Genomic DNA, 23,292 nt, shown 5'->3' with positions numbered 1-23,292 from the left:
CTGGAGATAGGCACCAGCAACCCTCCCGACCCCACTAAGAGACAAGGGTGTAAAGAAAATGGATGGATGGATGAAGTTACATTCTACAGCTGATCCACCGATTTATGAATGATTGTCACTTTAACATTAATCTTTTTTCAACTGCATGTTTTAGCTGCTTTGCTTGATTGCATTTTTAAAGCATAAACTTCTTCTGCGCATCTGTACGTAATAATTATCATCAACCCGTTTTTACCTATCGAGGAGTTCAGGGAGAAGCAAAGAAGTCAAAACTTTTTGTGCTACCTGTTGTGCCAATTACCATCTCAGTGCTCATTCGTATGACTTGCTTTGCTTTCTCTCTTTTTATCTGCTTCTTTCCTCATCAAATAAAATTCCCAAATGGTGATATTCACTTGTTAAGAATCTTAAATTACGAGTGTTACTTCTGGAAAAGTCACAGCTTCTCCCCAAAACCAATTATATCACAAGTTTCCACCCTCGCAGTCAGCAGCATTATACTTTGAACAGCCATGGTAATGACACCTCTAAAGAACAGTGTCAAGTCTCCGCTGACACCCTGTAGACTCAGAGACAAAGGTTTTCAGAGGCTAAATATAGATCTGAGGCTGTAGTGTTTCTTTTATACCTAAAGTAAAGAAGATTATTACAGTTTGATTTATTTTTTTGATTTTTATCACTGCATTGTAGAGGAACTAAGAAGGAGGAAAGATCCAAGAGATTTTTGTCACATTAATTATACTGCACCCAGAAAGAGGTGCCCTCCACCTAAACATGTCAAATTATCTATGAGCAGATATTTACTTTGTCAAAAACAACTATAAAGAAGCAGTGAGACATTCCCTTCTGTTTGCACACTTCCCCCCACCCCAAAGATATTCTGTATAAAATGTTTTTTGTCACAACTTAAGCTGCACCTGTGGAACTCAATCTAACATGTACTAAATCAAGAATTTTCTTTATTTGCATTAATTAGAACCATTGAGTGATATCAATATTGCAAAAAAAAAAAAAACGAAAAAAAAAGAAATGCAGGCAGATAATTGGTCTGATTGTTATAAACTTTAAAGAAACAATACTTGCTCTGTTTTGAGTTAGGTAAGCATTGACTTCTAATTTTAGTTATTTAGCCAGAAAGTAGAAAACATTTCTCAAAATCCTGCTAGTTCCTATAGGATGTAACCTTATTTTTGGAACAAAACATATTTTTTTTTATATTTAGAATTAGAGTGCAAGGTAACTTGAGGTTTCCTTTATTTAAATCTACTACAATGAACATCTGTGACTGAGATTGTTTTTTTAGTCAATATTTTTTTCTTCATAAACAGGTCCAACTGATTTAATAACAGATTTTATTATTTATTATTTATGATTATATATGATTACATATATGACTCCAAAAACAAATATTTCTGAACAAGTTCTACTCATGAGTAGCAATGGTGATATAAAAAAAATCAGTTTTTATCCTCTTTGTAAAGATAGCTGTCTATTGTTTGAGTGATTTGAACCATATTGTGCCCACATGCCGACACTTAAATCTGTGATCACATGCTTTAGTGAGCAGTCATGACCAGAGGGAAGAGCTGAATGAAAGACAGGGTGGGAAAAAAAAAGAGATCTGTGATTAAACAGCTCAGCTGACTGCGAACGTCTGCTGATAGCCAATGTCTGCATCTTGAATTTGACCATCTTTTGTTCTGACTTACAAATAAAACATTTGATAAAATCCACTTGGTAAAAAGCAAAGAAGTAAAATCATGTTTCGGGTTATTTAACATGATCGATGAGGTGTGTGCTTTTACATTCTACATCATTTAACATGGAACCCGTCTCACAGTAGGAGGCAATGCCAGCAGTCGTTGAGTTGTTCAGGTAGTCGGGGTAGGAATATCTTCACAGATGGATTACCAACCAAGAAGCCTATAGACCTAAATCTTATCTCAGTTGTGTCAGTGCAGAAGGATAATTATTTTTATACAAATAATTGATTTGGTTAACTTAAACATTTTAATATATTAAAGTGAACATTGGCACATTTTTATTTCTCTTCATATAAGTAAAATCACAGTTAAGTATTGGTTGTGTGACAAACAGATTTGTTTTTCTTTTGGAAAATATCTGTTTTTGGGGAAATGTTGTCAAGAACATGTGAAAAACAGTTAAGCTGTGACATTAGTTCAACTGTTTAGGGAGTGATATATATATTTTACATGTTTGAATCTTATTACAGTAAATGTTATAATTTTTGTCCTCGGATAGCTATGAGCTTTGAGTCTTTTATTTCTGCGTGTCAAGAAAAGACTCTTGAGACCTTCAAAGAAGAACTGCGCAGAGCACGGCTTAAATATATACAAAGATTCATTTCATTTTCCCACTAAGGTTTCTGTTTCACCAAAGGCGATTAATGTGACCTTGACAATAGCTAACGTTTAGCCTCAATTCATATAGGACCTTTAATCATCGCAGGCACAGACAACACGCAGTTTTGTTTTTAATTCTGTTTCTGGCAAAGACCTTAGTTTAATTTAAAAAAAAAAAATCTGAACATAGAGTTTGTCAAAGAAATTTGTTGCACAAAACAAAAATCCCACTCGCATCAGAGGAATCAATGTTGCACAATGCATTTTAAATAAGCCTTCTTGAATGCCTTTTTGAATTATTCAAATGCTAAGTTTAAAATAAAACATCAATAATCATTTATTTGTCCACTTTTGTTCAAGTTGTTAACTCTGGGCCTTTGTAGTATAAACCCCTAGGACGGTATCCACATGGATTTTTAATTTGAAGCCAACGGGAGGTTCACATTTTCACCCAGTGATCACTTTGGTACTTAAACATTATACCCTCTGGGTTGAGTCCATTTTCTAACCTCAAATGCTTAATTATAGCACATTTTCAGAAGGGATCAGGAATCATTCCTCAGATGTTCCATGCTATATTAACATGATAGCATCACAAACTTGTGGCAGAATATGGACAGCAGCTTCTCGATGTACTTTACCACTCAATACCATTTCAAACCCACTGAAGATTTTCTCACTTTGTCATGTTCCAACCACAAATGTCTCAGTATTCTTATTAATTTTATGTCATAAATCACCATAAAGCAGCACATGGATGCAAATCTGAAAGAAATGTTTTTTGAAATAATTATTTCAAATATACATTACAATCCAGTGGAGTCATGAAACTTCAAAATTCACCAGAGCACTGGTAGGAATGTTATTAAACAGCATCCCAGAGACGAAGGAACCCACCAGACAGACAGAGTTGGCTCCAAAACAAAATGCCATGCTTTAAGCATTTCACAGCACATTGTTCAGTCCATCACCTGGAAGGAAAGAGTATACTACCTACCAACACATGACTGTTCGTCTGTAAGCTGTCAAACTGTCAATAAGCCAACAGATGCTACGTAACTCTAGAAGAGCTGTAAAGAAGCACAGCTGAGGTGGGAAAATGTATTGACATGGCAGCTGTTAGTTGAGTGATCTGCACACTTTGGTTTGATGGAAGTTTGAAAAATACAGGAAGTACCATTTGCAGGCTGCCGCAAGCCATGAAGGGGGAAAAAAATGATAAAAGGTGCTCTGGTCAGATGAAACCACAATCAAACGTGCAAAACGCTTTGTGTGGGAGATGATTAAAACACATTACTGAGCAAAGCACCACCACAGAGACCTGCGGCGGTGGCAGCATCACAGCAATGACTGTCTCCTGCAGAAGAACGAAAGATGGTCAGAGTTGATGAGAAGATGTATGGAACAAAAAAAAACAAAACAAAACAAAACACTGAGACTGGGGTATGACAGTACTCAAAATGGCAAAGCAACTTTAAAATAGGAAATATTGAAAATATTGTTCTAACATTACACCATATTGTTTATTTAAGTTATCTGTAGGAAAGCAGACTGTGAAGACACAAAGACACACATAATATGTATGTAAAAATACAAATACACTCATCAGATATTCATTTGGAACAAAGGCTTTCACATTAGGTGTTAGGCTTTTCTAAGGGACTGTGCTCACTTTTTTCACACTACTCTGCTGGTGCTAAGCAACTTGTCTGCATTAAACATGCTAATATGTGGGAGATTGTCACCATGCAAAGCTGCAATAAGGTGAAATTGAAATCGGACTGAATCCTAACTGCTCTTATTTGAACTGTAATGACAATTTGCTTTATTTCCACATCCCAGTCACTTTAGTGTGGATAAATACTGGTACCAGTTCTAGACGTTGTGTTTAATTATGCTTGTGTGAGGAAGACACAGCTCATAAAATTACAGGCTTTAGTTCGAAGCTTTGATCCGTTTCATCACTTCCAGGGTTTGTTGATGTGCAGTTTGCAGTGCTCTGTGAACTCTAACGTAAATCCCTCCCACACTCATCCACCTACCAACGACAAATGAGAACATAAAAATTACCACTGTTACAAAGCAAAGCGTGTTCCTGTAGATCCAGTGCAAACAAGTGGAGTTCGTGTCAAGTGCTGCTGTCGACCTGCCAAGGTTAGAAAAATTCAAATGCATTATTTCTGACCAGAGGTTCATGTTACTGAACACTACAGCTCAAATCCAATACCAAGGTTAAAGCCTTACCTTTATTTATGTATGTGCTTCATTATATTCATAATTGATTTTAGTTCACAGACATAAAGAGGGCAGATGACATTGTTCAGCATGAAACTGATCCACCCCGCTGCTCTGTTTCCGTGATTCTTTATAAAAAAAATTTTAACAGATAATAATAGTAAATGAAAACTTAAAACAACTCATTACCCACAATCCTCCCCTCCTGGAGAAAGAATCCCAGTTTTACCCAAGCTCTGTTTTGCTGAAATCATGTTATTTTTCTTTCTGGCCAGGGAGTAAACAGTCTCATCAATATAGTGTTTTCTGCTGTCTTGCCACCTACTGCTTCCAGATTATCAGACAGGACTAGAGCACAGGTTTTACAATAAATCACCTCATCCCCTGCATCCCTCCTTTACTCTTCATTGTTCCTGTATTCTTAGATTAACTGTTTAAAATCCTATTCTCCTGGAAAAGTATGTTAAAATTAGCTCTTCTGTATTTTGCTATTTTAGTTGTTTCGGGAAACGTTGACAATACAATACAGATGCTTCAATATGCAAATAATCAGATAAAAAGCCATAATCTAAATTATGTAGCCGTGAAATCTACCTCACCTGTCACATTACCAGCCATACTGTTTGTGTCTACCACATTGACCTGAAACCATAATTAATTTTTCAGCTGCATGGCTGTATACATCTCTGAAAGCTAAAGATCTCGTTTCGGGTGTGAGAACAAGTGACAACAAACAGGACTGAAATATGCATGTGCTTGCCTGACAGTTTTGCAGATGATATTTGATGTACCGCTGAGGTGTCAAGTGATCCTGCTGTTTGATGAGAAAAAAAAGAAAAAAAGAGTCAGAGAAGTTAAAGGCTTGCTTAGCAACAGATTTTTTTAATAGTGACCAGATTGGAAATTCATCAGTAGCTGCACATATTAGGTTAGAGGTGAGTTTAGAAAATGAATGATTTTGTGGTGCTGGGTGGCTCAGTTGGTATAGCAGGTGTTACGTTGTGTGTCGTCTGGAAGGGTTCACCACTAAACATTAAAGCATTGCTGTTGGTGAAGCACACAACAGACTGATAATTTGGCATAAATTTGATTCAATAGTTTGCTATTATTTTTTCAGGAGAAGATTTCCGTTTTATAATTTCACCTATTTAAAACTGCTCCCTAAAAACATGACTTCAACTACAAAGAACCTCCCCAGCTCTCCGCATGTGCAGTGACCCATTTGCTAAGGAAGTCAACCTTCAAAATTTCACATTTTCAGATCACATAAGTCATGGTTATATCTACTCACCCATATTCCACCACTGATGGTTCTGTCTTTCTGATCCAAGCTTTTTTTTTTTTATTTATTTATTTTTTTTATCATAGTTCTCCTGTGCATGGTGGGAGTCCTGCTCAAAGTGAGCCTGACACATCATCTGTTTGTATCCAGGGCAGCTGTACTGACAGCTCAATTTCTGGTACAAGTCAATCTTTAATTTATGCCTCTTAATTAGACAGCAAAAGAGCATTTTACACAGATAAGATGACATCTTGCAGATCAAGGTTTTGGCTTAAACTTTTATCTCAACTTAGCAGCTGCACACTGAATTTCTTAGTTTTAAATTTTATTGTAGTTTAGTTCTGTATTAAAGTGTTTTTTAATATGTTTTTTTTAATATGCTCCAACTAGTAATCAATAATTACATTTAATAGCTACTGGTTTCTTACTCCTTGATTGTTTTTTTTTGTTTTGTTTTTTTTTACCTCTTGGTTCACAACCTGTAGTATTTGTGCTTCAGAGTAGGTTTGTACATCTGAAATTGTTTTCTTCTGTACCAGTAGCTTCCCTCAGTGTCTCAGTTGCCTACACACTCAAGTTGTCTCCCATTTCCTCACTGACTTTCCTGTCTGGTTTTCCAATAATCAAGCTGTCCTGTATAAATGCCATTTGGCTTTCTCGCGTCAGATCATCCCATTTTTGTCACCAGCTGTGAATTGTGCATAGATGACCTCACTCTAGCTTGGGAGCAATCAGTCTGGAACAGAGCACAATGGCATAGCTTGTACACATCATATTTTATCTGATATATGTATTTCTAACTGTTTATAGTATCTATATATCGTTATATTGACACTATGTAATAGAACGGCACACTCTTCCTCACAGATATTTAATTACATAAAGTCTATTCAGAGCTAAGACAGGAACAATGACAAATGATTACCTGTTGTCTGATAAGCCGTTTTGAGAGAAATTTTAGAATAAAAATGTAAAAACTGAGACTCATGATTATGTGAAGAAACAAAAACATACAGATGCGTGCAAATTATGGGAATCAACGAAACAAACTTGATTTAGGTGCTAAATCTGCTTATAAATAACGGCTTAATGACATTTGCAGTAAGAATTTCCAACTTAACCAATAAGCTTGGACCGGTCCTACAAAATGTTGGATCCATCATAGGAATGCACATATAAAACGGATTTCAACGGCTTCTGGTGTTCTTAAGCCTTTACAGGGACCAGAGCATTTTCATACTCATTGAAGGGAAATTACTTTGAAATTATTAGTTTAATTTGTGACCACATAGTGATTTCAGGTAATAATATATTTCTCAGTGACCAGATGACATTTAGTGCTTAATGGATGACTTGAATGCTGATACTTACTAAATACTAGTTGCTGATCAGTTGCCCCACTGAGCCCTGAGGCAGAATTTCATACAACATGAGATATTCTGAGGGCGCCTGAGGCCTTGAATGAAATATTTCTTCTAAAACTTTTAAGCTTCAGAAAAATTGCAGATGGTAAGATATGGCTACAAAGCAGAATGTACATTTTATAAACACTCATTCACTACATCGTGTCTGTTATGTTAACCCGTTGGTTCTACTGCGTTTTTGTGCATTCAGATACCTAGCAGAAGCAGATACACACTGGCCCCTTAAATATATTTTAAGGATGAAAAATCGTTGGTGGTTTCAGAGTTAAGCTGCGGTTTCTATTGTCATTTGAAGAATGAGACAAAGCTTTTGGCTTTGCATCAGTGTGGCTCTGACCTGGCAGTGTGTTTTCAGATTATCCACCATAGTGACAAGCGTATCATCCACTACTTTGGCTTTCTTCATTCCTCTTTTTTGAGTAAGCAATAGGTCGGAGAGGATAAAACCGTTTTCTTCCTCTTCTCTGATGGATGCTAATGCACAGACTGTCAGTACAGAGGTGGCAAAGCCCTAAGGGAGGGTTTGCACCAAACTATTTCTTGTCTGTGAAAAGATCAGGGAGGGTAATCTCCGGCTCTGCTATCCAGGACTGCTCTGCTGTGTGAATTCACTCTTTATCCTAAATCCAAAGAGCGCAAGAGAGACGGAAAACAATCTCTAATGTGTGAAAGTGGAAAAAAAGAAACAGAAGTGTGTTTGTACATGGCTGGGAAATAGCACGGCTTTTGACATAAACCAGAATGTTTTTCAGGTGATTATATACAGACTGACAGAAAAATATTTCAGAGATAATTATCCTACATATTATTTTTATATCTTACTGAAGATGAAGTTCAGACTCCCCAGTTATTCATGTCACTCTGGATTAGTATATCTTTATTAGATCTGCAATGAATGAAAGTTATGGACAGACACACACACACACACACAGCAACAGACACACTTTATTTATGTCTTATTATACAGCACTGGGTTAAACCCATTTAATTGCTCAAGCCTTGTGGGAGAGAAAATTGAAATCCAAGGTTTAATTTCATAGGTCTCTATTTTCAAGGGATTTTGTTTCACCGTCTCTAAAGCCCTTGCACTATTACTTGTCATGTAAAAAGCAATTACAATCCTTGCCAAGATGAAATGTGTCATCAGAGAATCCATTAACAATGTCCTCAGACCTCAATATTTACAGGCACCACCCTACTTTCTGTGGTATCAGTGAGTTTTGCAAGTTGCGAAGGACAATTAGAAGACATTGTCATTTCTGTTTATAGTTAAGTTATTTTATAAAACACTAATTGAAATTAAATTAAACCTGGATACAGTTTGCAAAACAGACAAATTTAATTTACAACTACGTAAACTCTAATTAGATCTACAGTCCATTCATATCAATTGGATTGTTCTAGAGGATTCTTATTATGTAGTTGAATTCAGATCCAGCTATATAGAATCGGACTCACTTCTAATCACAACATATTACGATAATTTAATGTCAGTCGGAAGAGTAACATAGTCAATAGTAAGTACTTCATATTATTGACTAGGAACTGGAGTTCAGAACTGAATTTTGAGCAATTCAAAAAACTGTCTTGTTGAATGTTGTGTCAAGAACTGATCTCTAGAGTTTCAGATGAAATCAGAGCTGCAAGAGAAGGCCTTCCTTCTCTTTGTGCAAGAGACACTACATCATTGTCGCTTTACTAAAGGAGAAAAGGAAAGACGTGAGCTGTTTGGTAAATCTGAAACACTTATGGGGAAAAAAAGCAAACAAACATCTGAAGAAAAAATAACCCTTTTCGACTCAAGGATACCACAGAATGAAAACCCTGTTGACTTTTGAATGGAAAAAACTATGTTTTAAAACGCCTCATTTATGGCAAGATGGTTAAGTTGGAAGATTAACTTCTGGAAGATACTTATGTTAATACCCAAAACAGTACAGTATTAATACTGTACTGTTTACAGTATTACAGTTTACAGTACAGTATTAATACTGTACTGTTTACAGTACAAAAGTAATGTACTGTAACAAAAGTAATTTTATTTATTTAAAAAACAAAAAGAAAATTGTAATCAACTGGTGGTGGATTTAGTATCTGAAAATGCTGAGCATTTTTGACTTTAACTTCTAAGTCACTTTGCTGGGGCGTCTTTTTAGCGGAGAATCTGTAGCTGGAGAAATTATATAGAATGTCCTCTATTTACTGATTATAGAAAGTTATTGATGTAATGCAGAAGTACACAGTTTTGTGTAAGCATTAAATTAGAATAATTTCCTAATGTGTAGTTTTCATTTCATTTTCCAATGAAAAAAAAAATCATGTTTAAGCTTGGCTAAACAAGTGAAGTTGCCCCATCCATCTGTTCAGGTGAGTGTATAATAAATCAGTTTCAGATAGATTTGTCAGTGCCAGGAACCATGTCAGGCAGGTCAGTTCGCTCTCATATAGCACATATGAAGAGCATGCCAACTCATATCACTTGTCATAGCAGCACATTCTGCATTTTTCAAGTGTCACTTCCTGCCATTGTGGAAGGCTGACGTTTTGCAGCCTGGTATCTTGAAACAAGTGTAGTTATGACAGGGAAAGTCATGGCACATGTTAGAAAGCCAAATCCTTTTCTTGGCATTTTATTGTCATTCGAGATAGTCTAGAGTGACAGGAGGAAATCCTGCTTCTCAGTCCTAAATGCATCCATGTTTTTTGGGGTTTTTTTTTTTAGCAGTATGCAGAGTGACAAGATAATACATACAGGGGATTTGCAGCCCAATTCTGAGTGCTAATACCTACTTTAAAAAGTAAGTAAGAGGAGAGATGAAAGGAAGGCTGCAAACCAGGTTTGGTCTGTCAACTCTTAGAGCCCAAACTAAATCACAGAAATAGGTCTCTCCCCTGTCTTTCTCAAATTTAGCGATAGCTGGGTTCTGCACAATCAGCAGTTGTGTTTACTAAAGGTTAATCTTAAATTGGTAAGATGTATTGGTTGCTTAAAGCAAAACCGTCTGTATGTTTGCATAACTGATCCAAAGTGAAGAGCTTTCAGGCACCCCTCCAAGTGTAAGCACAAGAAAAACTAGAATCTTGCACAACTTGTCGATAATAAAATGCATCTAATGTGAACAGATCTTTAGGTTGATCAGTCCCGTCTGAAATAATTGAATCTCTTTCATAATGGATTTTACAGTTTAGCTTGTGTCTCCCAGCTCAGCTCAGCTCCTTGACAGAATGCGCTTCCAGAGCAGGAGACGTCACTTGGCACTGATCCACTGCTCAGAAGCAGATTTTGGCTTTTGTGAAAACTGTCATCTTAGCCAAATATATTTGTTTCACAAGACAACTTCTTTAGACATTGTTTCCCTAATTAAAAAAAATGTCAAGATATCATGTTGGCCACAATACCTATCTTGGACTCTCTACACATCCACCTTTCAAACAAGAAACTAATATAATTACACCAAAGAAAAAATAGGTTTCACACTTAGTTTGTATCTAAAATTGCGGCTAATTGTGAATTATTTTTTCCCCAAGCTTTCCAGTTTTCTTATTAAGACAAAGTAAAGTCGACAATTTTAACAAAATCCTTATTAAGACCAAGATTTGGGGAACTTTTACAGATACAATTTGTCATCTAAATAACTTGACCATCACAACTCACCAAGGCTGTTTGCCTCTCATCTTTTGGAGAAGTGTTTTGTTTAAAACTACGGTTCCAGAAGGACGTGAAGAAAAGCATTTAGAGAAGACTCCTAGTTCAGAAGTGTGAAATATTTCTAGGAAACAATTTACTTTTTTTTTTTTTTTTACATTACTGACAAATCAGGTAATGTCTTTAATGATAACATTTGATGGAAAGCATTTAGTACATTCAAAGACCGAATGCATAAATATATTTTAAGCTAAAAACTTGAACAATTAAAATACAAGATTTCTACAAGAAGTTTTAAATTCTGATGCATAACAGAGTAAAAAGGCAGGGAAAATGTGTGTTTTTTTTAATAAAATGTTTATTATTACCATTGTAATATTTTCTGTATACAAGAATGTGTAACAAAAGCCGAATAAGCAATCCATTTTAGTCTTTTAAAAAATGGTAAGGCATGTCTGCTTGTATAACCATCAACTTCAGTTCCCCCAAAACACTTTAAACAGCGTGCACTGAACAGCTTCAAAAAATCGTAATGTGCTCCTTAGTCATTAATTTTCGCAAGTCACAACAGTACCACACTCAGAGCATTATGTTTAGCAAAAGTGCAGCAAATGATTCACGACAAAATGAAAAGACCTTGCATAACAAATCGTGTTCTAAACATTTAGTAAAAAATAATTGAGAAATTCAGATTATTTTTTTTTCCTTTTTTTCAATCACTAAAATAATTCAAGAAGCTAATTGATTTCGCTATGGCTCGTGTGTAAATGAAGACCGTCACTGCATCATTTCTGACTAGAATATTCTTGCAGCTTGTCAGGGGTGATAGGAATAAATTTGGTAGCGGAGAACAGCAACAGTTTATTTTATCATTATCAGAGAGGACCAGTTTCCCTAGATACAAGCACTTTGGAAAAACAAGACAAGGCTCCAAGAAATTCTTTTCTCAATTCACTTTTTCTGCTGTGTTTTCAGCAACACCAGCAAAGCCCTGCATTATCCTCACTCATCCACAGCTCTGATGCAATCACAGCTCTAACAGAAGCTCTAATGGGTGCCTTCAACCTTTGTGTGGCTGCAGATGTTTACTGTGTTTCTGCGCTGTGAAAAAACATACCTGCTGAGGCTCAAACAAAAACAAGTATCTGACGCCAATCTGCTGACTTTCTGCCTTTGTTATCAAGAAGGGACGCTTTAAGAGAATGTACAGGAAACTTAAGGAAAAAACTTTTTTTTTTTTTTTGCAGTACCTTGTGAAAATCTTTGCTATTTGAAATAACCTAAATCTTCAGCATCACAACACTCTTTAGTTTGTGCTGTGTCGCTTCAGGGTCTCACTCAACGATACCTGCCTCAGCTATCTTTTTTGTTTATAATTTAAAACTAAATTTGTTATTGACTAAATGATATCACCATGTGAACAGTACAGATCAATGTAACTTTGATTCGCCAAGCATAAAGTCATCAATGTAATGGATTCCTGTAAACCTAGTGGTGTTTCTCCCTGCTCTCCCTGCCTTAGTGGACACTGCGAAACTTTAAAAAAGTGATAATAAAATAACACAAAGTTTGCGCATTACCAGCAAAACAGATTAAACAAAACAACTCAGGCCTTTTCATTAGATCGTTCCTCAAAAAAATAAAAAACAATTTCCTGTTATAGTCATGTAAAAAAAAAAAGTCAGTTTTGAACATCACAGCGGACTCAACAGCATACTTATAAGACTTTCCGATGGATGTTTCTCATCACTCTGACCAAATAAAAAAAAAGCATCTGTTGGTATTTTTTTAATAAAGAATTTCAGATTGGTTGTTGTTACCAACGCCTAACACAGCTAGATGGTGGGAGCTTTTCCCTCATCAAAGTGTAGGGCAATTTCCAGCACCAACTTCTGCATAGAAACTATTTTAGAGTTTGAGAGGTGGGTCAGATGTGTTTATGTGTAAGGTTTTCAGGCTCTGGCATTGGAAGGGGCCTTGCCAAGTCACCCTTGTACTGTTCACTGAAATTTCCATGAAATGTTCAGTCAATCAAACTGGGATTCACTGACCCAGTGGAAACTGTACAGGAATAACAAGACCAAAGAGCTGAAGGTGGCCTCCTCCTCTTCCTCATGATCCAATAACATTGGTGGAGCAGATGTGGGCGCATCTTGTCCCTCATGCATCACGTCTTTTTAGTCCCATTAGATTCCTAGATCTAGAGATCTACTGGTTAGAAAGTGCTTAAGACTACCACTTCTCTCCATCTCTGGAAGCCATAAAGTACTAAAAAGTGTGTGTGATTCACAATCCATTTTATACTCATTCACTGGCTAACCAAAAGCATGGCAGTTTTAAGAAAGTTCAAAGGATATTTAAGAAATACTGCCATGTGTCAATATTTGAGCTTGCAAACAGAAGTAGCCTCAAACTCCAGCATCACAACACTCTTCAGCAGGAAACTACACATAACATTTTAGACGGAAACTTAATATGTATCAGAAAAACAGCGACGTGTCCTTCGGGTTTACAAAAGGGGACTGGTAACGTTTATCAAACCTGCCAGTGACAAAGCCTGTGACCCACATACACAGGCCTTAGTCCTCTAAATTCAGCTGCCCATCTTTTCGTAATGGCATTACGACTGCTTCCATTTGTAACTTTATTTTCACTTTTATAAATTTCCTTAGAATGATTTTCTTTTGCCATTTTAGCACCAAAGCCGGTTACGTCTTTGAAACAAAGAACTGGTCCATCAACAAACCTAAATTATCCCAACTTTTTGAGTTGTATGCTTGAAATGCAGGAAGGTGTATTTACAAGAACAAATAAAATAGATATGATGATCCAAAATAAAAACTGAGGTGAAGAGCAAACTGTTGACTACATGTGTAAATACCCTGTCCCCTTTTTTTGTTTTTCATCTTTCAGAGAATTGGAAACTTTACTAATTGCCCAATTTTTTTATTTTACTATCAACTGAACCATTTAGATTTATTGGTATTTTACCAGTTTAATTTGGCTGATCTATTTAGTCCCCCCCCCAAAAAAAGTGCTTCAGTAGCAGTTCAGTAGGAATAGGATTTCCATCTCTCGTAGCACCGATTTACTTCTGGACAGTTTGACATTGAGGAGGGCCTTATGTTAATCACTGCGATGTCTTTCCTCAGGCCTTGGCCTGTTGCATTCTACAATTAAGGTTTACGCATCACTGCTTTAATCATGCCATGCTGGTTTTGGTGGGAGGGTGCTATTCAGTCACCTTCTCCTAAATAGGTTTTTGCGAGGAGAGAGGTCATAGAGGTCAACTGTTGTGTAGCAGGAGCTTCCTGCGGTGCTTGGGGCCTCGGTTGTGAGTCACTGACGCACACTGAGGACAGATTTCCCTTCTGGTGCTCTGAGTGCAATCAGCTGTGATGCTGGCGTAAACTTTGTGCTCGAAGCCGTTTTTTTCATTCTCATCCTGCATTGCCGTTGTGTGAGGAGAAAACTTGTTTGTCCCATGCACGTCTTCCTATGCTACGGGACAAACATGGCCTCTGCGAGACACTCAGAGGAGCTGTTAATTTGTTACAGTGATGCATTTGGAGAGAGGTACCTGCCGTGATAAGGGACATTTGTAATGTGGAAACAGTTTAAGTGTTCGTGACCTGGCTGGTTTTGGATCCTGCAGAAACACACGTGAGCGTGACATTTTTCATCTTTTGTGAGACATTTTCGAACAGTTTTTCCATTGTTAATTTTAGCAGCAGGCCTGCAAAATCTTTCTAAGGCTAACCTTTTCTGTATGACCGGGGGTCTCAGGCGCTGTGTTTCTGGAGTGCAGGTTATTTGCTTTGCACACTAAGCCTCTACAGCCTGTTAAAGGTCAAAGCCTGTAGGAGACGGACTGAAGGGTATGTATAGTAACCCCAGTTCTTTGACTTCTCAGAGCCCTCTAACCTTGGCAGTCCTCTACCTTTGGAGGTGACATTGTACATGCCATGTTAAAGTACATGACCACTTACAAAAAGCTGCAAGGTTCCAGGGTTTGCTGTTGCCGGTCAAACAAAAAACATGCAAATTTCTGCGTTGTGCATAATCATATTGGTGGAATCCAGGGAAATAAATGAAATTTAGGGTTTTTTGCCATATATCTATCTTTATGCCTCTTTTCTGTCTTCCGAAGGTGAAAATAAATGTGTTAGTGCATGTTAATGACTCTGGAAAAAAGAGAATAAATCAGGTAGTTTAACAATCTTAGCAGGCATTTGCAGTATAATGGCTTGATATTGTTGCTAAAACATTGTTGTAACTTAAAATGAAATAAAACACATATATTTATAAAGATGTAGCTTTAACCTGTAAGATTACATTAAAGTACAATCCTGTTAACTACATACTGTATCCACTTAAAGAACAATACAATCAGTTTAAATGATCTGAAAATATAAATCTTTTTTTCTCTATATGATGGGTGCCTCTTGCAGCTTAATAAACAAGCCGATAAAATCATCTGTGCAAAGTAGTGCCCTTAGTGCAGCACTTTAGCACTTTCGTAAAGATAATCACATGTGCAACAACAAAGTGGCCTTAAGACCCACCATTCCCTCAAGCCACAATGATGTGACCAAGGAGGAAACCGAGTGACCTGTTCAGGCTGCATGGCCCTGTGCAAACAAACCTAAAACTATGGAGCCTGGAAACACAAAATAAAATCGGAATAAATAAAGAAAAGCAGAACGAAACAATGTTTTGTCTGTTTACATCACACCCATGCATGCACACAGAAATTTTTTCTGATTTTTGTCTGAGGGAAAGATAACTAATAAGATAAAAACAGTGTTGTCTTCTTTTCACTTCATCACACAAAGGAAAAGAAATAAAGGGTTTCCCTTTATCTGGAAAATCACTGATAGAACCGCCTTAAGATAGTTTTGTTTCCTAAACGAGAAGCATGTTTTTCGAAGCTCACTTTAGAATGATGAGAAAACACCACATTTTCGTTTTTATTTCAGAGATGGTAAAAGCTGGTTCACTGATGGCACCGAGCATTCTTTGGGGGACAAGCAGGATTCAGCGCTGCACTCACTTCCAGCCCTACCACACCACACAGTCAGTCATTCTAGACATGTTTCCGGGAGGTTCTACATGTCCAGTGACGGAACAGCAGTATAACTTGCTGTAAGACATACTGTTACTTAACAGTAGAAGAGTCAATGATCAGGCCACACTGTATTATCTCCATTGAGTCTGTACTGCCCAGAGTGGGAGTGTGAGGGCAGCCATCACCAGGACGGTGGAGGGTCCACAGGAGAGCGACTGGCCCGCAGCAGCAGCTGCAGCCCGTTCGTCACTTCTGTCGGCTCTAATCACGGGAGCTTCTGTCCCCACAAAAACAAACTCTGTCGTGCAGCCGTCAGAGCAGCCGCTGCCGCTTCCCGAGCTACTGCCCTCGTCACCTGCAGCAAGAAAATCACACTCATTTAAATGTAAACATCACACATGGTGTTGCATGCAGCCTGTGTGACAGGGTCTGGCAGTATAGGTACTCAATTAATATAAGTGATGCTATTAAGACTGAACTCGGTTTCAGAAACCCTGGAATGATTTTTCTACAACACATTAGTTCATTTCACAATCTATTTCATTTGAATACTGCAAAAGATAAGAAAATAAGAACATTTATTGTCAGTTTTAGTACAGACACATTTTGGACGGGGCTCAGAGCATTGTTCCCATCTTGTCAGCTCTACCAGATCCACAGATTCAAACATGATTGTTTCTGTCACGACAGCTTTTGAGATGTACATCTTCTTAAACATGGGCCTGTCTGTCTATCGTATGTTGTTCCTCCACACCTAGAGCTATTTATTCTCCTAATAATGTCTGCCTTGCCTCAGAGATGCTCTGAACATCCTCTGCTGTCGGTGACAAGTTCCAACATGAATGACAAATGAGATCTTGTTTCTGTAGTTTGTGTATCTCTGAGAGTGTTTGTGGTGTGTGTCCAAATCAAAACTAACATGCAGGGAGAGAAAGAAATGGAACAGGGCTTTTCGATTTTGTTCCCCAGCTGCATATACAAAACATAATGGAGATATCTGAGGACTTACTGGAGTCCTGGAAGGAGATGTCATTTCCATTATAGGCATTCTTTAGCTTGTTGGTCATGACTCGTAGAGCCATTATCTGCTGCCGAATCAGTGTGTCCGGTCGGGTGATGTCCAAAATCACTTCTGGATTGTTCACCTGGTTGGTGAGGCCCTCCTTTACCACCTCAGGGAAATATCTGGAACCGAAAAGAAACAAGTATGTTCAATAGCTGCTCAAAGGTTGTTATTAACAATACTCATGTATTGTAAATGACTGAACATACAGGCTGTAAAAAGACAATTTATTAACTAATGTGACTGAAATTCCTGTTTCAGGTCATCGTCATAATTGTTTCTTTTTGCTTAACGGCAGACTAATGAGCAAGAGAACTTTGAGATAATTTTACCATTATTTAATCTCTTTGTGTTTTAAAGTAGACTTTAGACACTGCTTCATTTTGTGACATCAGAGAAATATTTAAAAAAAAGTCAAGCTGTAAAGAAGAGGATTATGGACCTGAACAAGTCCAAATCCTGGGGTAAAATTTCCAGATGCCTGAAGGTGAGCTGTTGATCTGGCCACATAATTACACACAGGGACAAACAGCACTGTAATGCCATCATGCTGTGTGGGTGCGTTGCTGCAGCAAAGGCTGGTGTGCATCACAAAACAGATGACATTACATGAAAAGAACATTATGGTGAAATATTGAAACCAGATCTGTCCACATCAGCAAGGTAGATAAAACTTTGGCGCAAATGGGTCTTCCACACGGACAATGAAATTAATCACACTGGAAGAATTTGATACAAAGTGGCTTAAGGACAATAAAGTCAATGTCTTGGAAGGGCCGTCAAAAAGGCTGGATTTCTGTCCATTTGAAAATGTGTGAGAAAAGCAGTAAAGGTGTGTGTGTGTGTGTGTGTCTGTCTGCGTGTATTTGCTGAGTTTTAATTTGGAGTTTTACTAACAGAACTGCTCCCTCTGTACTCTTGATCCTTCACAGCTGCTCCAGTTATTAATCAACCCAAATGCCTGGAGGGGTAGTCTGACTGGATGTTGTTTCCATTTCCCCACACACGCTGTTCAAATCACTGCACTCATCTTTCAGCCTTTATTCTCTGTTTTAGCTAAACAAACACCTTAAGTGTCTTTAGTCATTCACAGGCTTATTTTCAGCTCAAAGGAGGGTACCCTTGTGACAGAACGGCCCAGCAATAATGACAGACTCAGTGGACTTGTAGATGGAAATGGCTTCTGGATTGATTCAGTCTGTACACATAAAGCCAAATATTCAGTTAAGATAGCATGACCGAGAGCTCCAATCATGACATCAAAGCACTGTCACAACACAAGCCCAGTTATCTCAATAAGCAGAAAAATGTCCAAGCACTAATAACATTCAGCTCACAGTCCACTCAAAAGTTTGTTCATACTATATAGCTGCTTTTCAGTCTGGTGTAGGAAAAGCTTACTTTCCTGATCCTCACTCCTCTTTTGGGGACAACGGTAAATCAGGGCTTTGTGTCTCAAATGTCCTTGTTGTTGATTCAGAACGAAACCACCTTTACTTTGGATACATTGTTGGTTTATCAAGTAGGAGGGCATGCGCTGAGGCTTATTTGCCCATCAGGGCATCAAACAGAGGTCTTCTGTTGGTTTTGCTAATGAGTTAAAGGGAGTCTTTAATCTTCCTGTTAGGGGCTGGGATGTAATCAGGTTTTTAATGCTTCTCCACCAGGGCTAAAGCATTGAGGTGGAGAACTCTGAAGAGTTCAGGACTTTAGGAGTGGATCGAGGATAGAAAAAAAATAAACTACTATGAACTGGTGACCACAGCCTATCCACAGTCATTAGAGTGTGTATCTATAAACAATTTGGAGAAAAAGACAATTTAGATTTTTTGGCCCAATGAAAGCTCAGCTGCCTCTAATTATCTCTGGTCTCGAGTAGTTAACTGGGGATATTCACAAAGTTTGTATTGCCATTATGTAGTAGCTGCTTTTGGGTGATATGAGCCCCTGGTATATTTATTTTTTTATTTTTTATTATTTTTTATTCTTCAACAAACTCCAACATCAGTTTCTCAGCTTTTAGGTGTGCTTTATTTATATATTCTGAAATGCTTTAAGCCTAGAACTTAATTTTCATGCTCTTGTGTGCATTTCCCTAGTGAGTTCCAAAATTGAGAAATTTGTATAAATTATGTCCACTAACGGTAAATGGATCCTCCTCTGCTGGAGTGTTGGTGCAATTGATGGCCCCACCGCAACAGAGGAGTCCAGACTGCAGTTAATTGGAGTAAAATTAAACAATCAGCACACAATCACATCGTCTCATAGAAGTAAAGTGCACTGACTGTAACTCAAGGTGCATTCAGGTGGGGCTTTTAGAGTGGTTGGGTTCCTGCAAAAGCCATGGTTTTAAGCACTAAAGCCACAGCTGAGAATTTTGTCACTGCGACATCACATTATGACTTATATAGAGTCACTCAAACCTCACAGTAAGGTGTAACTGTAAACTTTAAATAAATATCGCCAACACAGACTTCCATATTTACTTGCCTTTTGAGGAGAGCAGAGACACATCAGCTGTATCTGCACTCTTACTCAACTGTTGCTATTTTAAAACCTAAGATTGGTTAATGATACACAATCCTTGGGGGTTGTGTTTAAGTTCCGCCTTGGAACAAAAATGCTATGGAGAGTATTGCATTTCTTAGTTTAAATCTTAAAGTCATTTAAGCCATTGAGTGCAATTTGTGGCATATATTTCTATCACTTTGTGTGATCTAATTCCTACCATATATATATATATATATATATATATATATATATATATATATACACACACACACACACACATACACACACACATGTAACTGCTCTGCTTCCTAGAAAAATAGTCCTGCTGTGGAAATCTTTTCAGGCCTCTTTATAAACCCTAATAGCTCCCTGCGCAGAATAAATACGGCCATTACTCCTCTGTTTAAAATGGTCTTCATCACTCCCAGGGATTCTGTGGACAAACTAAATTGACTTTACTTTGGACCTCTAGACATAACCATGTTCTAGCGGAGAAACGGAACAAGGATGCTCCTGTTTATCAAATAAGCGAGAGAATTCAGCTTTCTTCCCTACAGATAGCTTTAATGACTTGTGATACACAGACTTTCACTGCAACATATGCAGCGAACGTTGTCCTTCCATCCACGATTCACAACTTATGCCTTTTTACTGAAAATAATTCCTATATAGAAACAGTCCTGGATTCTCGGATCCCTTTGGTGCAGCTGTTTGCTTGAGCTGAAACGGTTTTATTTTGTTCCCCATCTCCTCTCCAATCTTTGCCACAAAGTTATTCCCTGGCAGCCATGACACACCAGTGAAAATCCTACTTGTGTCTAGATCTTGTGAAAAAAGGTTTTTATTTCTTTTGTTTTCTGTGAAGCTTTTTTACTTACCTTGCTGCTCTGTCTGTGCCCTAGATACTCTGAAACAAATTCTCCGTGTGTCTACCTGCCTGTCTGCTCGCAAACAGCTTGAATTGAATCACATCTCACATTCATTGTGTGTTGTCAAATAAGCTCCTTATTTCTTTTCAGCTTTCCACAGCCAGAGGAAAGGTATTAAGAGGTTAATATTCTTTCTGTCCTGTTTTGAGATGCAAAATCAGCAGCGTGAAAAGGGCATGGCAGCAGGCCAGAACCTAATTATAAGACAAGTGGCATTATTAGTCGCAATTAAAATGGATCTCTCAACATTCTCCCAATTGTTTGTGTTAGAATCAAAAATGACTTCATCACCAAAAGAAGCACCTAAACAGTGAATGCACTGAGAAATTTCTTCATGACTGGTTGGTGAGTCTCAAAAACGACTGACTAAAATCCAACAGCGTTAGACCTGTTATATTTATTTACAGAGGAGTAAATCAGAAAAAAGCTTGTGTGTATAACTAGCCTTCATTTGTTTATTTTGGACGCTCTTCACAAAAGGGAACCTTTAACATGTTGTAAGACCACAATACAAAGAGTGACGCACTACAGTTAATATTTCAATAGCTATTCATGCTGCATGAGGGTTGAAGGCTAATCAGCCCGTTTGTTGTCATACCCCAACATCTTCACTGGAGTTATGTCCCGACTTTGATTAGGCCGCTTCAAAACCTACAGTTTGTTTTTGACCAACACCATCACCCTAACTAATAATGCTTCTACACTTGCTATTCATGCAGTATGTGGTAACTCTCCCCCATAATTTCCTATTAAGTTGATCAACTTATTACTTGTACGTATGTAATCATTGATCTGCATTTAGAGAACATGGTAGCTGTTTAATAAAAAATCCTTGATATCCAGACTGGTACTTCATTATCAATTTAACAACCAGATTTAGAGCAGTGCTTAAAAATGGCACTGGCACCAGCATATATCTTTTATCGCGCCATCTGGTGATTTTGCTGCTTGGAAAGGACGGAAACGATGGAGTGATTCGTGTTCCTTGCCAGCATCTCCAGTTCACTGTCGGAAAGAGCTACTTTCTGACCAATCAACTGTGAGTCTCAGGGTTACTTTACAAGCTGTTCTGGCGACAAGAGGGTTTTGAAGCTCCACAGTCCCTCGAGTATTAGAGCCTTGGAGATTATGCACAGCACAAGTTCTCCATATCACCGCTAACCATTGTAGTTTCAGAGAAACTTATAATCTTTGAACAGAATGTGGTTATTTTAATCCCTGGCAGGCAAAATGTGATAACAGGAGAGTGGGGTGACTTTAGTCGGGAGCTGTCGAGTCCTCACCTGCCCTTTGTGTGGCTGTTCCAGCACTGTTCCTCGTCAGACTCTGTCAGTTTGCCTTCGGCACAGATGTCATCTGGTAATTTGGACCAGAACTTCTTGGACTCCTTTAACTTCTCTTTGATGTCAATCACCTGTCAATGGCCGATACAGTGGAAAGAAAATATATTGATGTTCTATTTCAATTAAAGGATGAGAAATCAAGAGCCTGTACCTAATTTACTTCTGTTAAATAAAATTACAGATTTGACTACAGAAATGCAAATAAATTAGTACGACTAGAGACAAAATATCTTTACTTTGCAGTCATGCACCCAGTTTGTGACCATGCTCAAGCCCTTCTGTTCATTTATTCCATCATCAGAGAAATTCTGATGGACAACAGTTTTTTTTTTTTCTTTTGTTGTTTTTTTCATTTTGTCCACTCCACATTCGGTTTATCTCTGATTCATACAAGACAGATCTGAGGTTTCAAATCTGATACTTGGAAAAAGTGGTCGCCCCCAACTGATTCCATCTGGGCTCAACAAGACGCTTGAGCGGGTGAGCAGTAAACAGGACGGAAAGACAGACAGCACAATTGTCATCCACTGAAACATGTTTGGTTTCTTCTGTGTTCTTTGTTTTCAATCTGAGAAACAGTTAGGGATACAAATAAAAAACTCACATTTTCATACTCATACATTTAAGACATATAGGAAAGGAGGGGGTAAAGGTAACAATACAGACAGGCCAAATAAAAATAAGTATTACAATATTCATTTTGGTGTCATTATATTTGGTTAATGCTAGCATGAAAAGAAGCTTGAAAAATGTTAGAGGCTAATTTCTTTGAGACTGAACTGGTGTAAAAAATGGCTTTAAAGAGCATTCATCTTCTGAAAACTAGATCTCAGCCTGAAAAGGATATGCAGAATGACCTTAAGTAAGCCATTGACAGAAGTTGTGGAATATGACTAAGAGGACTTTTTAATAAAGAAGCTAAAGGGTCAAATTTCTTTTCCAAGAAGTCTTTTAGTGAGTTTTATCTACTTTTTAAGTTCAACGATTCACATTATTTGTCCAACTCTGCTGAGAATGTTTTGTATAAGTTCACAGAAATTAATACATTTTGCATAGAGTACAACATTAATAATTTTATTTATTCATACTAGAGTCAAGCTTTAGATAATAACAGTTACTAAAAGAAACACCCCTAATCTGAAGGAGCCATATAGACCATATAAAGTGACACAGTATTGCTGTTTGAGAGTTTTGCATAAAAAACAGTCACAAACTGAGCCTGATAATTTAGACAGGTGGCAAATTCATCCAGTGTATATTTTGAAGAGAAAAACCTTTGTAGGAGGGCCTCAACCTTCTACGTCAAATTCTATTGCCTTTGGCTGTGCTGCAATTCTCCCAGTAAATTGTTTTGGACTCAGACCAATTTCAGGTACTGAATTGTTCAAAGCTTGGGTAAAGCACAGACCAAAAAGTATCAAGCCTACA

At 37.6% G+C, this 23,292-nt stretch overlaps 1 protein-coding gene across 1 annotated transcript in view; it reads right to left on the bottom strand.

Annotated features, from left to right (window-relative positions):
- Positions 1-11,290: 11,290 nt before the first annotated feature.
- Positions 11,291-23,292, bottom strand: part of LOC103139365 (glypican-6-like) — a 161,799-nt gene continuing 149,797 nt past the window's right edge. The window contains exons 8-10 of the mRNA XM_016672406.1: positions 21,805-21,935; positions 17,028-17,203; positions 11,291-16,373 (exon numbers count right to left, since the gene is read on the bottom strand). Coding sequence (XP_016527892.1) covers positions 16,150-16,373; positions 17,028-17,203; positions 21,805-21,935 — 531 coding nt within the window. The 3' untranslated portion in view covers positions 11,291-16,149. The remainder of the gene's footprint in view (positions 16,374-17,027; positions 17,204-21,804; positions 21,936-23,292) is intronic.

This window comes from Poecilia formosa, unplaced genomic scaffold, assembly GCF_000485575.1.
Source record: "Poecilia formosa unplaced genomic scaffold, Poecilia_formosa-5.1.2 Scaffold60, whole genome shotgun sequence".
In the NCBI taxonomy this organism is placed as follows: domain Eukaryota; kingdom Metazoa; phylum Chordata; class Actinopteri; order Cyprinodontiformes; family Poeciliidae; genus Poecilia; species Poecilia formosa.
This window is presented reverse-complemented; position numbering and strand designations above follow the sequence as displayed.